Source organism: Musa acuminata, chromosome BXJ1-3 (assembly GCF_036884655.1).
Source record: "Musa acuminata AAA Group cultivar baxijiao chromosome BXJ1-3, Cavendish_Baxijiao_AAA, whole genome shotgun sequence".
NCBI classification, from domain to species: Eukaryota; Viridiplantae; Streptophyta; class Magnoliopsida; order Zingiberales; family Musaceae; genus Musa; species Musa acuminata.
In genome coordinates this window covers 44,753,068-44,771,167 of record NC_088329.1, presented here as the reverse complement: position 1 = coordinate 44,771,167, position 18,100 = coordinate 44,753,068, and the positions used below count along the sequence as shown (strand labels likewise).

At 42.9% G+C, this 18,100-nt stretch overlaps 4 protein-coding genes across 8 annotated transcripts; all 4 read right to left on the bottom strand.

Annotated features, from left to right (window-relative positions):
- Nucleotides 1-868: 868 nt before the first annotated feature.
- On the bottom strand, nucleotides 869-5,107 carry LOC135581287 (zinc finger CCCH domain-containing protein 18-like). 4 transcript variants are annotated; one of them, XM_065144440.1, is made up of 8 exons: nucleotides 4,958-5,107; nucleotides 3,118-4,044; nucleotides 2,829-2,996; nucleotides 2,566-2,745; nucleotides 1,873-1,949; nucleotides 1,604-1,774; nucleotides 1,416-1,515; nucleotides 869-1,253 (listed from the first exon to the last, which is right to left on the bottom strand). In XM_065144440.1, the coding sequence occupies exons 2-8, from the start codon at nucleotides 4,032-4,034 to the stop codon at nucleotides 1,184-1,186; spliced, it is 1,683 nt and encodes a 560-aa protein (XP_065000512.1). In that variant the 5' UTR covers nucleotides 4,035-4,044; nucleotides 4,958-5,107; the 3' UTR covers nucleotides 869-1,183. The 4 variants fall into 4 exon arrangements, with proteins under 4 accessions (XP_065000512.1, XP_065000506.1, XP_065000499.1 ...); XM_065144434.1 differs by having other exon boundaries at nucleotides 4,876-5,096; XM_065144427.1 differs by lacking the exon at nucleotides 4,958-5,107 and having other exon boundaries at nucleotides 3,118-4,371.
- A 637-nt stretch (nucleotides 5,108-5,744) lies between these two features.
- LOC135581285 (WRKY transcription factor SUSIBA2-like) lies at nucleotides 5,745-12,266 on the bottom strand. Of its 2 annotated transcripts, XM_065144334.1 has the most exons (7): nucleotides 11,897-12,266; nucleotides 10,477-10,671; nucleotides 9,290-9,830; nucleotides 9,038-9,203; nucleotides 8,790-8,948; nucleotides 6,530-7,098; nucleotides 5,745-6,326 (listed from the first exon to the last, which is right to left on the bottom strand). In XM_065144334.1, the coding sequence occupies exons 1-6, from the start codon at nucleotides 12,203-12,205 to the stop codon at nucleotides 6,549-6,551; spliced, it is 1,920 nt and encodes a 639-aa protein (XP_065000406.1). In that variant the 5' UTR covers nucleotides 12,206-12,266; the 3' UTR covers nucleotides 5,745-6,326; nucleotides 6,530-6,548. The 2 variants fall into 2 exon arrangements, with proteins under 2 accessions (XP_065000406.1, XP_065000403.1); XM_065144331.1 differs by lacking the exon at nucleotides 5,745-6,326 and having other exon boundaries at nucleotides 6,395-7,098.
- A 119-nt stretch (nucleotides 12,267-12,385) lies between these two features.
- Nucleotides 12,386-15,624, bottom strand: LOC135634144 (thymidine kinase-like). The gene is made up of 4 exons (XM_065144402.1): nucleotides 14,714-15,624; nucleotides 14,487-14,631; nucleotides 13,238-13,359; nucleotides 12,386-13,070 (listed from the first exon to the last, which is right to left on the bottom strand). The coding sequence occupies exons 1-4, from the start codon at nucleotides 15,046-15,048 to the stop codon at nucleotides 12,809-12,811; spliced, it is 864 nt and encodes a 287-aa protein (XP_065000474.1). The 5' UTR covers nucleotides 15,049-15,624; the 3' UTR covers nucleotides 12,386-12,808.
- Nucleotides 15,625-15,757: 133 nt separating this feature from the next.
- LOC135634138 (U-box domain-containing protein 4-like) lies at nucleotides 15,758-18,085 on the bottom strand. The gene is made up of 2 exons (XM_065144392.1): nucleotides 16,021-18,085; nucleotides 15,758-15,939 (listed from the first exon to the last, which is right to left on the bottom strand). The coding sequence occupies exons 1-2, from the start codon at nucleotides 17,302-17,304 to the stop codon at nucleotides 15,898-15,900; spliced, it is 1,326 nt and encodes a 441-aa protein (XP_065000464.1). The 5' UTR covers nucleotides 17,305-18,085; the 3' UTR covers nucleotides 15,758-15,897.
- Nucleotides 18,086-18,100: the final 15 nt, after the last annotated feature.

The following is an 18,100-nucleotide window of genomic DNA, read 5'->3' as shown; positions in this document are numbered from 1 at the left end:
AATAAGTCCACGTGGAGTCAAGATTTAGTCCAACAAAAATCCGTGTCGACAGTGAGTCAACCTCGGAGACCAACTCGGATCGTGTCAGCCAGCATGTGCTGTTGCTGAGATCATCAAATGTACGGCGCAGAGCAGCAGTCGTTGTGCAGTAGGCATCGGCAGGGTCTGATGAGGAGGAGAAGGTGGGTAGGAGTGGTGCATCACCATGAATGCCTCCGCGGTCCTGCACGCGATCCGACATTGGCGGAAAGAAGACAACGAACCTAATCCTCTCGATCGGGAATGGACGGCCGTCGTGGGTCGTCTCGGCGGAACGTGATCCGGAAAAGACGGCGACGGCGACGGCGACGGCACCGAGCAAGCCGCGGTGGGGCCCGCAATGGGGACAAGGCGCGGCCTCTCGTTTCGGCGAAGAGCCGAGGTGAGGGCGGCGGGGCCCGACAAAGACGAAAGCTGGAGGTAGAAGACGGCCACCATGGATGGTCGGCTTGCTCGACCGTTCGATCTCGATCGAGAGGCCAAGGATTCCGACTTGGATGTGATTCTTCCCCGACACTGCATCTGTTTCGTTTGCTTTGCTTTGCTTTGCTTTGCTTTTGGGACGGACTGCTTTCCAGCTATGTTTTGTGTGGGGCATACATGGGAATAAATGAGCTCTGGAGATCACAAAGGATTCATCAATCATGGTGGCTGAAGAACTTGAAAAGACAAAGATGACAACCTGCACAGTTCAAAGTGAAGCTGACACATAATAAAAATAAATTCATATAACCGTCGAAGCATGATCGCAATCGCAAATGAGAACTTGGGAACTAAAAAGAACTTTGTATCTACAGATCAAATGACCATCCAACTTGACTTTTGTATGTAGAGAAAGCATAATTTTGGTCAAACTATTGTAGTATGTAAAATGTCAACAACATTGTATGAGCACTAACTAAGCGTCTTACAGTTATCTATTACTGAGCATCACATCATATATGCTTGTCTTTTGATGATTTGATTCCTATTTAATGTAGCTTTTCTTTCTATCACATGTGTTATCTTCCTCTGGTGGAAGCTTCTGCCTTTGACGCTGATCGGTAAAGAGCTTCCTCCGGATGACGATGCTTGAGAAGATAAAAAAGATGTAAAAGCAGTTCTGGGCGTGTGATCTAAATTTAAGTATCGTCGTTGTCAGTCTCTATATGATTGAGGAAACGCCGCTTCCAAGATGAGAAGCAAATGGACTATCTGGAAGTTCTATGTGGTCACTGCAAAAGGAATTAATAGCAGGTCGTAAGGCTTTAAGAGCGACAGAAACATGAAATGGCAAGTGCTATTCTGCTAGCATTGCAGTTATTATATCATATCATATCATATATTAACTATCATGGTCAACAAAATGTGATATCTCTTATTTGATTACAGATTACCTATTTCTGTTGTTGTAATTGTCACATGTCTGCCTCGCTACGTGGTCAGTCGCGAAGCCACTCTTTGGAATGGTCGAATGATGGTCGAGATCATCTGCAACTGAAGATTTTGAGTTTACATCAGAATATTAGAACGATCTGAGATGATGCCAGAAAAACTAGAAATGGAATGTACTATATTAATTTACCATCGAGAACTTTTAATTCTTCCATTCCATAGTTGAAATATGATTGTGGTTTCGGTTGCTTGGCGGTGAGCTGCAGATCAAACAGGCGTCTTCTTTCAAGTTCAATAGCAAGGTCATAATCTCCAGACAGCTGCCTTTGAAAACATCCATCACTTTCAGATATACCGAGCACTGCGATGTATACAGAGCCATTACGTCGAAACGTATGTTAAGATTATATGCGATGGATGTGTAATACGAAAAGCAAACCATCTGGTGATTGCACTAACTTGTATCAGGGTTCTGGTCCGTTGCAGAACATTGAGAAGGGAAATAAACAGGAGGTCCCATTTTCTCGGCATACTTTCTGCAAGTGAGATGGCACACATAATGAGACAACTACTAATTGTTCCAGCTGCGATCATTGAAGCAAAATGCTTGCTAATTTTATGCGCTAGCTACAAGGGAAAAGAAAAAAAATACATATATTCTTCGCACGCATGATAAGAGGATCCAATTCAACATGAGAATTCTTCACATCAAACAAAGTAGTCAACATGAGAATTCTTGGGCAATTCAAGATCTTTTCATAAGGAGAGTGAATATGCCAAAAATATTGCCAACTATGGGCGCCCGCAGGAAAGGGACCAATCCAATTAAGAAGTATGTCCTTCGCAAATTTCAATATAATACTTGGTAGGTTTTGTATAAAAATATCAAGCCAGTGTTTATTTGATGCGAAAATTGTAGATCCCAAAGAAATCAAAAGGATCCTCAGTATCCCTATATCACTAAAAGCTTGCGCTAATGTTTCCTCATTCAGAAATTCACAGCGTCTCTGAACAGAGATAAACAGGAAAGATGACATCTGAAAATTACCCAATTAAGATATACGCCTGAGGAAAAGATGAGCATGTCCCCCACAAGAAATGATAAACTGAAGAAAAATAAAATAATTAAGATGAGCAGGAGAATCCATTTACTTGTCTGCGAATTTTGATTTTTCCTTATATGGCTTAACCAGAACCCGTGCACCACAGATATAATGGGGATGTCCTTTTGCCAAAATTATTTTCACAGTCTCTGGATAGAGGAAACTCACGAACCCAAACATACGCTTCTCTTGCCGTGGAATCCTCACATCATGCACAGGACCGTACTGACTGTTACGAAGGAAGATAACTTTGAGCATATACACATATGCACTTAACCTGTAATAATAGGAGAAAGGGAACCGATGAATTACTTGAAATAATTAAAAACATCTTCCTCGGTAAATGTGCTTTCAGCTGGGAAAGTAAGATATATCTGATGGGAGCTAGCGATTACTGCTCCGTGATCATTTCTCTCACTCCAGTACTCCATATACTTGGGAGCATCTTCTGCAAGGACAACCGAATGCTGCCCATGCGGTCTGCATTTGAACCATAATAAGCTATTACTTTCCAAGCATTTGCAGATGGCCCTTTTTCAGGAAACATTGAACCACAAGCTCTGAGAAAAAAATAAAACAGCCCCGTAGAATAATGAAGTACCTGTCAATAATCCGAATACTGTTATTCAATCGGCTGAGCAACCTTGTCAAGCTGAGGCCACCCTTCCCGTGACGCTGGCTCTCTGTTAGGTATCCATCAGCCTGAAGCATTTTACCATACTTCTCAAGATACATGGTCGGCAAAGAGGCTATAGAAACAGGCATCCCTTGCTTTGATTTCAAGAGCTCTGCGATCTCAAATTCTAACTTTCGAAGAGACTCGGGTGCAAAAACATGATCATCATTACCAGACTCATTCATATTTGGATTATGTATAGCAGAGAAACCATCGGGGATGGCCTGACCATGGAAGAACCGACAGTTGAAGCCATTCTTACAGTAGCCCTTGTAATAGTAATGGCAAGCTCTGGGCAGAGATTCCAACCACCCAGGGCGCAACCTCATGTTGGTCCTCGAACCCAAATCTCTAGCCAACGTAGCCTCGGGGAAGTAGCTGTTATGGAAATGATGCAACTGGCTCTTCAAGCTCAGGAGTTCAGCTTGGTCATAAAGCCCTCCGATCAGATCAGCATATGAAGAAGGTGGGAGTCCTAAATTATGAGAAATTGGCATCTGATCAGATGGTAGATGAGGGTCCAGCGGTGGAGCAGGGCCGCGAAAGTTGGACGGCGAAGGGAAAGGAAGTGGAATGGTCGGGGAAGAAGATGACATATGGTGGAGCTGCTGATCAAGGAGGGACTGCATAGGACTAGAAATGCTAGACTTGTGAGACAAATTAAGATATGCTTTGGCTTCACTTATCAGAGAAAGGATCTGATGGTCAGGCCCAAAAGCAAATTCCATGATTTCTTGATCTGTGTACTTCAAGAGAAGGTAGCCAATGAGCTTCATAGCATTCTCGGGTTCAAGCTTTTGGATTCTGTGGATCACGATCTTAGTGAAGTCGGCCACCTCCATCTGTGGAATTCTGTCACAGAACACATCAGAGAGGAGAATCAAAAGGTCATGCGAATAGTTGGTATACGAATTAACACAAATGGGAGGCAGGAACAGTGTCTTCAAAGAACAGCTCCATAAGAAAATAGCCGCTCCGGTGACACAACACCACCCTCTCAAAGAGCTCTGAACACTAAAACTCAATGTGGAATGCGCCAACACTCGAAACAACAAGTTGTAGTAAAGAAAGCAACATTACTGTAAGAGAAAGCAATTGATATCACAATCACCACCACCACCATCACCATTAGAATTCTACAAGAAGAACCGGAAAAGGATGGATGGGGAAAATGCAGCCATTTACCATAGAAATGCATGATTTCCCTTTTCTTCCCACAAAAATTGACTTGCAAACAGCGCTAAATCTTAACCGGTAGCTTATTGCGACCAAAAGGTGTGGATGGGAACAATCTCTAAGCTATTGGAAATATAACAAAATTAAGGGGGGACAAAAAAGAAAAAAGAAAAAAAAAGACAAGAGAGAGAAAAACAACTTGAAAAATTAGGAATCGATGCAACAGAAGCCAAAAGACGAAAGCAAATCACTCCCTTTTGGCAGACAACTCCAAGATTTATGTACAACCCACAACAAATTTCCGTCGAAACAGCAGCAAACCAAATCAAAGGGGAAGGAGATTGAAGGAACACGAGGGATTTTGCAGAAACCAAACTCCCACCCCGACGAATGCAATCAGAAAACCCCTTCAAGAGAAAACTCATCAACAAAATCCGAACCAGCAGCACACAAAAATGAAACAAAATAACTCCTTTGAGATGCCTCCTCATAAAAAAAAAATCCAACCTTTTTTCCGAAGATATGACGACGAAATCAGTTTGATCACACCAACTTAAACAAAACCACAACACCAATCTACTAAACCCACCACCCAAAATGTTCCATCAAACAAAACAAGCTCGCTTTATTGCATGCGAAGCCACCACCACCGGTCCTTGCGATCCCGCTGCAAGGCAAGAGAGCATTAATGAGGAGGAGCAGATAGGGAGACAGAGAGCTGTACAATAAATCCTCGCGTCACCAATGTTTATATACCCATCACATTTAATCATGTCATGTGTATCTAAAATAATAACACCCGCTTTAATGCGTAACCCCACATTTAATTAACTAATTGGCAATCATAATATTATTGCCTACCTCTATAAAAATAATAATTAAAAAAAATATAATTTTAATTTTTATTATCTTTTAAATTATCAATTATATATATATTGAGTTTTAAGTTAAATAAATACTTTTTATTTAATAAGGCTTAGTTCTCTCACTCATGCAAGATATTAAATTTCTATTTATAGTTTATTAGGAGAATGAGATTGCCTATTTCATGTCTAATTCCAATTTATTTTCACTTCTAAATAATTTTATTACCTAAATATATAAAATAATAATTATTCAAAACAATTATTCCAGAAGTTTCGCTCGTGTGGGCCACACGAGTCGTCAGTGATCAACGCCACGTCCAATTCGAATGCGGAAATGCCACATCGGAAGTTGCGTTACGGTTGCGACTCCGTGCGCCCAACGTCGCTTCAACTGTTTGGGTGTCTCGAGGAGGAGGCACACTTCAAAAGGCTTGCAAGATTCGAAGTATAATAGTTATGTAAATTTTCTTCCACTAATATAATATGAGACAAATAATCCACAAACCTATAAAAAAGAATAATAATTTTTTTTTTATAAAAAGCTATATAAAATTCACAATATACTGTTCATAATCTACTCATAATGAAATTGCCAACTCGGTATTCATCTGATAGAATATGGCAATTTTGACATAGATTGTATGAAATGTACATCAACTGTAACATTTATGGCATTTAATTAGGCGGCAAGAAGATATATGGTACCTTTCCAGCTGATTTCCCTTCTTCTTCATCTGCTACCCTGTCACAAGCTGTAAGAACAAAGGCAACATTTGGCCATGCTGAAGTAATATGTTGCTATGTAGGTGAATTCTCAAAATAGGTTTGAGCTTGAAAGTTAGTCAAAGGACAAGAATAGGCAGACCAAAGCAACAACATCCAAGAACATTGTCTTATGGTTCAGAGGAACCCTATGGAGACAACATCAAACACAGTTCCATCAATAGATCATTTTGTTTGCCAAGCTCCTGGATCAGGCACCATCGAAGAAAGCATCTTGTAAACACAATGCATGGTCTACAGAGCTGCTTAATTCTTCCCCCATTTTCCAGTGTTATTTTATACATTAGCAAGGAGTTATCTGACCTGCCTCTGAAAAAATTCGGTATATCAATTCATAGCTTAAGAGATCTGACAGCAAACGAGAACTGCTCGCTTAATGCTTAGAAGAAGATCCAGTGGTGTATATTTGCAGGATATAGCAATGTAGTAGACAAATAAAGACGTCATCGTGGAACATGGTTTGCCAGAAAATAACATACAATCTTTATTTTGACATAAAACGTTAAAGATACCTTGAATTGCATGCAGTTCTCATGGACCCATCACTAAATTTCCTGCGGCCGAATAGTACATATCAGATGACATAGGTGTTGCCTTAAATGTAAATCCCTCACCCTTGTCTTCTCCGGACGGATAGATTCTAGTGTGTGAACTTCCATGGAAATTTGACAATGGAGTCGTTTGAATCGCCAGGTTACCAGAATCAACACATTGTGGTTGGTGGTGCTGAATTTGGAAGTTTTCCAAACATTGCTGCTTTTCATTCGTGATCTCACTTTGAACGGGGCTGATGCCAACACCAAGGTCAAGGCTGATTGCGTTGCTCTCCATTTGAATGAAGGGGTGGGTGAAGTGTCTCATCCTCATCATACCATTCAGAGCAGCTGAAGCATGGATGCTCAGAGAATTGTCACCATCTGTGACCATTGATGCAGATGCCTCATGGTTGGCAGTCTTTGCTGCAGGTACATCATGATTATGCTTGCCCTCATATGTGGTAATTACCGCCTTTGGATCATGCGATGCCCTCTCAACATGTTTCCTAACAGGGCAGCCAGCACTGGTGCACTTGTAGTAACTCCTGTAGATCAACGAGGCACAGAGTAATAAATGCCATAGATCTACCAGTAAAGCAAGTCAAAATCTACCGAGGACTGCCAAGAGGCAAATCAAACAACACATTAAGGTTCATTTCTTTTTATTGCCCAACAGTATGTAAGAGATCATAATATGTCTCAGATAAGTTAGTAACACATTAGTAAAAAGATAGTACCCGAGGAAACAAAGACCAGCACATATGTTAACCTACATCATGGTAAGTTGGACTGTTCAAGTACTGTGCGGATGTTGTATATACAAACTGATAACTAAAGATTTATCATCAGAATCAACACCAATCCAAGATGATCCAAATGCTACGACGGTGTATACTGTTTATAATATATTAGCTTGTTCCCCTATTACCTATCTTGAGTGTATTTATATGTCCACTCAAGAGTTGATTTGTCTATGATATATTTTGACATTTAATGAAATGACAGTGGAAGACTGAAGAAAATAGGCTACTAACTGATGAGTGCCCCAATATTTAAGAATCACAGTTACAGTTTTGGATATCATGTTGCAACAAGGATTGCATGTGCTAATCATGTGTGCCTTGCTGGCATGGGCCCATATGCTTACATGGGAGCATGCCAGACGAGAAAAAACTTGCCATGATGCCTGTGCCATTCAACAAGGCCTTGTGCCTAGATGCTTGGATTGCATTCCATGGCATGGAGGTGTTGCCACAACCTATATGCGTTATGCCTGTCAGAATGGACACCACCAGCATGACTTAGCATTAATATATTCCAATACTTTCCAAGCACATCATGTGTCAGATCATGCCAATTGGCATGGAAATCCTTGGTAACAACTAACCAGAATGTAATTGTGACAGAAAATCAAAAACCATTGTTGAGAAAGATAAAGGATACAACTAAATGTAGAGACTGCAAAAAAGCAGGTACCCCACCCCCCCAACCCGGCCAACCTATGTGCAAGTCAAAATTAACAATTGCCATCTTCTGCAAATGAAATCTAATAGGTAACAGGAACAAGGTTTTATATGCTTCCTCTCCCTTAAAAAAATCTAGTTTAATGAAACACCAGCATCTAGGCTTTAACACATTGGTTGGAGATGACATCCTTCATTAACTACCTCCAAGATATTTCGTCCTAGCAGCCATCTAAACATTCTTCTGCTAATAATTATACAGTCAAAAGAATATGAACCTAAGATAAAGTAGTTTATCTTTCTTAAATAGGATAAATATAAATTCCAAGACAATTAAGTGCTCAGTTTCATGTGGAAATTAGAAAGGAAAAGTTGGAAAGAACTCGAACAAGAAGTATAGAAACTTGCTAGTCTCTCTGAGTCTCAGACCAGACATACCATACTGCCACAGAGGACCAGACATAAAAAAAAAATAGTAAGCTTGAAAAACCTAGGACACTATATTCCAAAGAACTATGAAAAGCTGTTTTATATCCAATCATCAGCAGGAGACTAGATAAACCAACATTAAAAGAAACATCAGGAGACTGGATAAACAAACACAAAAGCAGAAACAAAAAATTAACACACGTGAATCGTGCCGCAAAACTGTAATAGCTTTCTTTTATATCTTGAACTATTTGTCAAAGGGTCACAAGCAAAGCAAAACAAATGCAGACAAGAAAAGAAGTATCGTCAGTGAAAAACCAAAATGCATCTAAAATGAACCTTACCTTGGATTAGGATTCCCTTTAACTACTTTCTGCCCATACTTCCGCCAACGATAACCATCATCCAAGATATCAACTTCGCTCAAAGTTTGCACAACGACACGTGGTTCATGGTTCAGTTTGCCAATTGAAGCAGCATCGTTGTTATTAATTTCTATCTTCCTGATTATAGATATTACAAGATCAAGTAATTAGTTAACATGATTGCCTCTTACATGTGGACTTTGGACTCTTGCAATAAAAAAGGGCACCTGCGCTTTGACTCCAGATCAGCATCTCCAGCAACCTCATCACAATTATCGGATTGCCCACAACCAACTTTAACATCATTTTCACTGATCGATGCAGGAGACAACTCGGTAGTACTATTACGATCAGCCTGATGATATGTGGGGCCAGGTGCACTTGTTGACTCATCTGGAAATTTTAGGCATCAGTATGAAAGAAGGGTAAGTAAAAGATTATCGAAGAGGAGGTGATTTCCATTCATGAAACTCTCTTACCTTCAGCACTCATCAAAGAAGAAAAGTTATCAGTTTTCTCCTCTTCTTGGCAGGAGAGAATTGCACCAGCTGCTAAACGGCGATTAGGATGTGGCTTAGGATGATCATGCTTACCTATATAAATGATTCCAGTGATCTGTCCATCATGAGAACGTTCTATTTGCTTCTTCATCTCACAGTTGGGATGGGTGCATTTGTAATAGCTCCGAGGATATTCACTACCTTTAACATGTTTCTGGCCATACTTTCGCCAGTTATAACCATCTTCTGCAGATTTTTCAAGTAAACTTGATGGTGTAGGTTCACTAGGATCAGACTGAGACATCTGTGAGCTTTGCTCTGAACATTTTGTCAGTTGTAAATCACCAGAAGCTGCTTCAGCCGGTAGGCTAGATCGCAAATTGGTTACTTTGGTAGTTGAATTTGGAGCTGATGCCAATGGAGCTAATTCATTGTTGCAGGTAATGCAGTTACGATCTTGAGATCGAATTTGATTCTGCACGGGAGGCTCTTGCACTGCTTGGATTATGCCTACAGAACCCTATAATGAACAATATACTATATCATGAAAAATACAACCAATGATCATATGTAATGTAGGCAGGTTCATATGCATTAACTAAAGCAGGTTCTTTAATTGAAAAACAAGGCAACTGCAAAATGTGAAACCACATTTATATTTGACATGTTATTATGTAAGAAAATCAGGCGGGTGTAATCAACATTCTCATTAAGCAATTCCATTAATTCTAGGTGTGAATTACTTAGGAGTCATTGTAGAACATCATTTTTTTTGTTAAAATAAAAGCACAGTTGAGGTGCAAAACAAATTATCTCTTAATCTCTTCTATTCTATTCATATAATTTGCATACTCTAAGATCCGATGAATTGCTCTCTTTATTCACAACTCTATTTCTATTTAATTAAGTAGTGAAGACCAGACCGGCTATTGTCTAGTCAGTCATTTTATTTCAATCCAATCATCTGAATGGTGATCGTTATTGATGCCTTTACCAATTTTAAATAGGCTCGAGAAAATTAGGTTATACTGTTACCTCTCTCACACTTGCAATCACACTTCACAGGATGTTATTTACACAGACACAAAGTGAGAATGTCAAAGAAAAAGAGAATAAATAGCACCAACATGCATTATCTATTTACCTAAAACAAGATTGGAAATTACCAAAGATCTTAATGAAGATAGGCCTAGATTATACGATGCTGGGACATGGGGTTTGAACTCAAAATCTCCAGAATTCCCTCCATCATATGCACTAACATCTGAAGCATCCTTCGTAGAAGATAATGTGTACGAACAAACAGTTTTGTCTATAACAGAGGACAAATTGAGAGTTCCAGTAGTTGGAGAAGGCTCCGCCTGCACCAAAGAATGCAAAAGTTAAAAAAACAAATTCAATAATTATATCTTCATGTTTGAAGCATAAATACGGGGAGATATTCATTAAAAAAGAGAGCAAAAGATGCAAGCTTTATGCCCCATGTTCTGCTGCATGAATAATCACAAAAATAGTAGCATAGACCTTGTTCATCCAAATAAAACAAAAGAAAGATTTTCACGAGGAAACACAAATACACAATATAAATGCTAGGTATTTGAGAAGATATTTCGAAAGAAAAGTGGCACAATACCATATGGCTAGTTGGTTCAGGATCAGGATCAACCTAAGAGCTCTTTTTCATACATAAAGCAGTCAAAACTGCATTTAAGATAATTAGAAAATTGCATCCAGGTTACAGTCAACCAAAAGAAGCTCTCAGAATCATAAATGTGAATCACTTTTTTTTTTCTGCTCGAGTAAAAGAAACCTAAAACTGCATCACTATGTCAATTAAAACTGAAAATTAATTCCTATTAATAGCCACCAGAAAAACGCATGAGAGTAAGCACTCACCGTACAGCTTACCACTAATCTTTAACTAGAATTCTTAGGAGTAGCACTAATATTCTGATGCCTCAATTGATCCCTATAAGCAGAAAAAAACTGAAAAACTCGGAAAAAGATGGGTTTGGAAGCACAAGTCCATCAGAATAGGGACACATGGAGATTTTTTAGAGTAAGACAGATGCCCAACAAAAAGATGGCGTCTTTATATAATTTCATGTCGCAGATAACGGCATAAAGGCGAAGAAACAGAATCTTTATAAAGTGAGAATAAGAATTTATTTAAAGGCCATGGATAATGTGGTTCTACCAACTTCACTTGATCTAGATTCAATTAAAAATAAGAGACACTCTCGCTTGAAGAGTAAGTTGTTGAACTCGATAGAACTAAAACTAACTACAGACCTACTTACGCGATGCACATAAATTCAGAACACTTCCATGTCCACGAATGAAGAAATTTTAGATGATTAGTACAAAAATTTCTATCTCGTACACTTGAGGAATAATAATTATATACCGAAACGAAAAAAAGGTCTTTCGATCTACCAAACAAAAAGCTCACGAAATAAGCAACTGGTGAGAAAAGCGTCCTCATTTCGCAACCGAGTATCGACCACGTCAGAGAGATGCGACAAATGCAGAGAAATCGATGGAGCAAAGCAAAAAGGAGACGAAGCAAGTACAGAGATCTCGCACCTTCATGTTGGTGAGGAGGACGGGAGACTCGAGGAGCGCGGAGGGGCTAAACCCCGGGGGAATCGTAAGGCAAGGCGCCCGCGTGATCGGGAGCCGAGCCGGCGGCATAGACTTGTACCTCGCTCCGTTCGCCCCGGCGAGAGCCGAAACCCCAGGATCCGGCCTCCCCACCCTCCCGGACATCTCTTCCCTCTTCCATCCACCGCTTCCGGCGCCACAACCCTCGAACGGCATCTCCGGCGCCGGCGGACCGCCCGCGGCCCCTCTGCCTCCGAGATCTCCGTCAGACAGCTCCGGATTCCCCACCATTTCTGGATCCAACAGTGAGTCAAGAGCAGAGAGAGAGCGAGAGAGAAAGAAAGCAAAGAAACGAACGGGAAGGGCCGATGGGCTTGGGATTTACTAGGTGGCACGAGGGGTAGTTTGGGTAATAAATCACTTTTCAGCTACTCATTAAGTAGTGTGACGCAGTTGACTTGGAAGCATCATCAATTAGATGCGCTACTAAAATAACCAAAATACCACTGTCGGGATTTTTGAAATCGACGGCTGGCTCGTGATCCCCCGAAATCACCGTTACAGCCCTACGCGAAGCCCAACGAAAGACACACGAGATACACGTGACACGCGGTCGCGTGACCTCCGAAACATGGACTCACTATTACGAACTGTCTTAAGAATTTTCCTAGCTACTCTGGCTGGAGATCACTAACACAAATGCTTGTGGCTTTAAGGTGTTTGATAAAAGGTCAACAAGAATTAAATCAAATCGAGCAAGCTAACACTTTTATAGGTGTTACTATTTCTACCCTTAAATTCTGCCACAGTTGTAGTGTGCACTGAGCAGCAATTTGAGATGTTACAATCTTGACAATCCAACCATACATATAGCGATTGCTAAATCTAAGCAACTCACATGACTTCACTTTGAGCCAGGGTTGAACTCCGGACAGCCAATATAGTCCTTGTAGCTTCAATAGCAACCTGCCCATCGACATAGTGCTCTCTACAGACAGGCATGTAAACATCAGCTCCACCAATGAGCTCAGTTTGTGTTTCATTGGTCTTCCTGAGGGTGAAGAAAGCCCGCCTACCACAAATCTCACACCATGCCGTCAGCTTAGTCACAGAATCAGCTAGCGGAACGATATCAAGCACCGAGCCAAAACTCTTTCTGTCAATTATCCAGCCAAATCTCCCATGAGATGTATAGACTATTAGAACATCGAAAATTGTTTATACCGAGATCAGAGCATGTAAATGAAATAGTCAATTCGCATCATGCTCTTCTAACCTCTTTAAAGAGACATGGAACATCATTAGTAAATGTTGGTAAATCACCTTAAGTAGTCGCCATCCAGGCCTGCAACGACGACAATCTTCCCGTCATGATCTGCTGCATTGCAGCAGAAGTCATAGAGATCTTGAAAGAATTGGGCTTCGTCAATTCCTATCACGTTCAACTACCATGACATAGCATCAGCAACAGAATTAGACATGTACAATAAGGATCTTCACCATGGTGTTTGATCAGTCATTCCACATATATGCATGTACAAAGAAATCCAGATCATTGTGCTTGCTAGCTAGTCAAGCAGCATGGTGTTTAGAATCTCATTCTTAAAAAGAGACATCAAGTAAACATTAGCTCGTCCATATCTAAATGGTTTAATATGTTGTCATGATTTACATCAATAATTAAGATATAGGGATCCTACAAATTTTTAGACAGATTAGTGAATAATATTGAAGGAATGAAGGAAAGGAAGACAAGTGTGTGTGTGTGTGTGTGTATGCAACCTTGCAGCAGTCAGCCAAAATTACATGCAGCAGACTCAAATAGCATCAGTAGCTACCAAAGTTGCCAACATCATCTATATAATAAGAGCAATAGGTTGTGTTGTAAAAGTGAAAAACATGGACAAAAGAATGGTACAACCTTAAGCTATACAAAAATGTCAACATGAGCATAACATTAAGCAAATACTAAAAATGATTGCATTTGCACATAGAGAAAGAAAACAATGATACTCATCATTAGTTATAAAAGAATCATATTTCATACAGCAACTCCAATATATCATCTTTCAAAAAGACAACCATGGTTTTTTATTACAAAATCCACCAAAAATAGAAAAATCAGCATAGAACAGCAAACCAAGGAGGACCAACTGCTAGTCCTCACTGATGCAGCATTGATGCTGGTCTACTTCATATACACAGGTACTTTGTAGTTTCTTTTAGAGGCAATTACATTCTAATTCATAAGGAAGTGCACTTTTAAGACAGACCATCAGCCAGACAATCATGTAACCACGCTAGTATTGTCCACTGGGTTATACATATATGCTGTACTGGATTTCGTCAAACATAACAAGAGCAAAACCCATAACACGAGACAGATAATTAAGCTGCTCAGAGTTTTGCAACTTTAATTAGCCTAGACAACATGATTTTACTTAGCTTGCACAAAATAAACAGCGTCAGCTTCATATGTGACTCGACCGTAATGGCTATTGGAAGATTGATACTGACAAACATATTTCCAAGCACTTTATTGGCAAAACAAAGCGCATAAACTTCTCTGTACCTTATCATAGGCTTCAGTTCCTAATTTATCTCGGAACGACGAAAGCTCCGAAAGAGCAAAGCATGGCATTTTCATCCCATCGTGTGTGACCACGGAATCCAATCCATACCTTGTATCCTTGTCAGATTTAACCATCAACACATATCTGCTTCGGGAGGGGGAGAAAGCGCAAGTTTTAGAGGAACAATACACGACCGTTGATGGAAAGCGAAAATTTGAAGCCAAACCTTCCGCAGTCCACCTCGTCCTGCATCCTGCGGAGGAGGGCGGTGGCCTTTCCGGCGAACATGGGGCCCAGGATCACGTGAATCTCGCCGAACGGCGACCGTGACTCCATCGGCAACGGATCGTGGGCGCCGAGGATGGCGACGGCGGGGCACGAACTAGAAGAACGGAATGGGGATCGAGCAAGGCAGAGGGGCAGCGGCTGAGCCCTGGACCTGAGTAATGGCGAGGATTGTATCAAGGGGAGGAGGTGGGGAGGCGGGGAGTGGAAGGAAGAGGGGATTGGGAAGAGGCGGGATCTCATCGCCATGATAATTATTGAGCGCATCGAGTTCATGATTTTGAGTGAGATTTTGGTGGGGAGAGAAGTTGTGGGGATTTGAAGCGTCGGGGGAAAAGGGAGGGAAGAATTGGCGGATTAGGGTTTTTTTTTGGAGGGAAAGTAGTCTGAAGTATATTTTCTATTTATATATCAATTATTGTTATTATCACATTATTATCAATTATTATTCGTGATTAGTGATTTCGAACATGATTATGTTCCTATCTTTTATATCTCAATTAGGTTTCTAATAACAACAAATTAATACAATATCCTCTACTAAACTATTCCTTGTTATAGTGTCACAAAAATACTTTTTAATTTTAAAATATCTCTTGTTAACAATATATATATATATATATATCTCGAGACAATTGTAGGATAATTTTTGTTTAACTAAGACATTGGTCACAGCTATTTCTGCTTACGTGATTTGAAGCACAGGACCGGCCCAATTGTACCATCATCATTTTAATGCCATCGCCATCAGATACCCTGTTGTTAGTGTGATTGTTTGGATGTGATTGAGTTTTTGTATCGTGCTTGTGATGATGATGACTCAGATTGATGTCTTAGTGCCCACGTTCTGTTCTTAATTGTAGTGGAATTCGTAATGGTGGCAATTGGAATGTAATGATTGAGATTTTAGTGCTCGTCCATTCAATTACATGGGCCATATCTAACTTACTAAACACGCTAATAAATACATCTTCACACTCGCACATTACAATAAATAAATATATCTATATAGTTATTTAAGGTAGAGAAGAATACATATGCACATACACAAAGGGTAACTTGGTAATATTCGCTGTCACTACCAAATAAACATTACCTGGCCGTGGCCGGCGTAGTCCCACCTTCCTACCGCTGCTGCTCCCGCAAGTACCCGAGGAGGATCTCCGCCTGCAGAGGAGAAATGGCTTTAGGAAAGGAAGTATCTCCTAAGAGCGCACTCGAGGAGAAGAAGGCCCGGTGATTCCTTACCTTGTGCTTGGACCGAGAGGAGCCGGAGTATGAGAGCGCCACTAGCGGCGGGATGGCGCCTTCGCGGATGAGGAGCCCTCGGTTGCGGGTGCTGTCGGCGCAGAGCTGGAGCAGCGCCTGCACGGCGAACTCCTTCCCCCTCGTCGGTCCCGCCTCCATCGCCTCCACGAGTACTGGGATCGCTCCGGCCTCCACCATCGCCTCCCTTCCCTCCGGTATCGCTGCCAGAGTCCCGAGCACCACCAGCGCCTTTTCTGCTGTGCCTCCGCAGCGCTCCCCCACCAGCTCCACCAGCAGCGGCACCGCCCCCGCGCTCACCGCCCGCTCCTTGTTCCGCGGAGTTGAGCACAGCTTGTACAGCGTCGTCAGCGCGTCCTTCTTCCCCCGGGTCGTGCCGTCCATAAGCAGCGCCACCAGCTGCGGGATCGCCCCGCACGCCCCGATCGTCGCCCGGTTCTCCTCGATCGTCGACAGGCTGAGCAATGCGCACGCCGCGTTCTGCTTGGTTACCGCCGTCCCCGTCCGCAGCGCGTACACCAACGGCTTGATCGCTCCCGCCGCCGTGATGGACCTCTTGTTGGCTTCCTCCAGCGAAATGTTAAGTATCGCGGTCACCGCGCTTTCCTGGGTCGCCGGGTCGTTGCTCTTTAGCAGCGGCACCAGCGCAGGGATCGCCCCCGACGCCCCGATAAGCGCTCTGAAGTCCGACCGGTGCTTCGCCAAGAGCCGTATCCCCGCCGCCGCCGCGAGTTGAGTCTCCGGCGATGGGGACCCCATGCCCTCCACGCACGCCCTCACAGCCGGTTTCACGCTCTCGAGCGAAGCGCTTTCGAGTGCCTCGGACGACGATGATAACGAGCCAAACCCTAGTCCGAGGGCCTCGAGGTCGCCCGGTCCGGGCACCGCGGGGCTTAGCGGCGCCTTCGTCGGGGGGATGGACGCCAGCCGTTGGAGCTCGCCGGAGATATCGTAGCTGATGCTGGAGCAGTCGGAGAAATCTCGCGAGAGCTCGAGAAGCTCGGCCATCGAGTTGGCGGAAGAGGCGGCGGACTTGGAATCGGAGGGCAAGAGTGGCCCGACGGCGAGCTCCCGGAGCTGGAAGTCGACGACGGAGTCCGTCAAATTCTCCGAGACAGCAGCGGAGCGCGCCGCCAGTGGAGTGTCGGGGGGCGGGTCATCCCGGTACAAGTTGGAGCGAATGGTGCGCATGGACCGGCCCAGCGACCTCTGGATCCTGGCGGCGGAGGCGGAGGGACTCCGGGAGGGATCGGCGAGCGAGACCATGGCGATGGACGACGAATCCTACGCAACTCGATGGACCTCGAAAAAGGGAAACGAATCCGAATCGCAAAGAACGCGTACTGCTCCAAGTCGAAGATCAACGGAGCGGACGGCCGCTTCGATCGATCGGTTGGCGAGCGTTGTCGCGTTCTCTCTCCTTTGTAGCGTAGCCAAAAAGGAGGTGTTGGGGGTGGGGGTGAAGACGGTGCGTTTGTGGTTGGACGGATGAGCGACGCGGGGCGACCGGAGGGGACGGTTAGGATCCCGGATGCCGAACAGCGTCCATTTTATCCTGCCCGCCTGCGCGCGCTTCACAGTGTGCAGTCCGCGGCCGCCGAGTACAGCTGGAAACAGATGCCGCGTGGGCGTTCTGTTCTGGTGTTTCAGCGTCTCATCGGTCGATATGAGAGATAGCAATTTGGCTGCTACGTGGCGATGGGTTGAGGCCGGCCTGCACCGAAATAGGCCAAAGCCCAACAAATCTCAATAATTATGTTCGGATCTCGCCTTATTTTCAATCAAATTTCATCAAACCGGGTTCGATCCAACCGGATTGATGCCACGCACCGCGGAGCGGATTAAAATTATCAGGTTAACTCAATGTGGCAGTAGAAGAAACATGCGGGCATAAATGCAACCACCATCTGCAGATTGTGGAAGACGCAACAGCGACGGGCAACAACCAGTCAAACCTGTGAGCCCACATCTACAGCAAACGCAACAATCTCCGGACTGGAAGATGCGTCTCCCTCAGGACCACAGCCACAAGCAGTTCGAGGCCAACTCAGATATTTCGATT

Bases quoted from the DNA above. Each gene is read 5' to 3' on its own strand.
- LOC135581285 (XM_065144334.1), bottom strand. From the start codon at position 12,205: ATGGTGGGGAATCCGGAGCTGTCTGACGGAGATCTCGGAGGCAGAGGG. The intron at 10,672-11,896 runs GTGCGAGATCTC...TCTTTGGTGCAG, and splicing joins TCCTCCTCACCAACATGAAG to GCGGAGCCTTCTCCAACTAC. The intron at 7,099-8,789 runs GTAAGGTTCATT...GTTGATCTACAG, and splicing joins AAAGGGAATCCTAATCCAAG to GAGTTACTACAAGTGCACCA.
- LOC135581287 (XM_065144440.1), bottom strand. From the start codon at position 4,034: ATGGAGGTGGCCGACTTCACTAAGATCGTGATCCACAGAATCCAAAAG. The intron at 2,997-3,117 runs GTACTTCATTAT...GTTCAAATGCAG, and splicing joins AGTATTCGGATTATTGACAG to ACCGCATGGGCAGCATTCGG. The intron at 1,950-2,565 runs GTAAATGGATTC...TCTCACTTGCAG, and splicing joins AAATCAAAATTCGCAGACAA to AAAGTATGCCGAGAAAATGG.
- LOC135634138 (XM_065144392.1), bottom strand. From the start codon at position 17,304: ATGGTCTCGCTCGCCGATCCCTCCCGGAGTCCCTCCGCCTCCGCCGCC. The intron at 15,940-16,020 runs GTAAGGAATCAC...TCTCCTCTGCAG, and splicing joins CCTCTCGGTCCAAGCACAAG to GCGGAGATCCTCCTCGGGTA.
- LOC135634144 (XM_065144402.1), bottom strand. From the start codon at position 15,048: ATGAACTCGATGCGCTCAATAATTATCATGGCGATGAGATCCCGCCTC. The intron at 14,632-14,713 runs GTTTGGCTTCAA...CTCCCGAAGCAG, and splicing joins GACGAGGTGGACTGCGGAAG to ATATGTGTTGATGGTTAAAT. The intron at 13,360-14,486 runs GTACAGAGAAGT...ATGTCATGGTAG, and splicing joins GAACTGAAGCCTATGATAAG to TTGAACGTGATAGGAATTGA.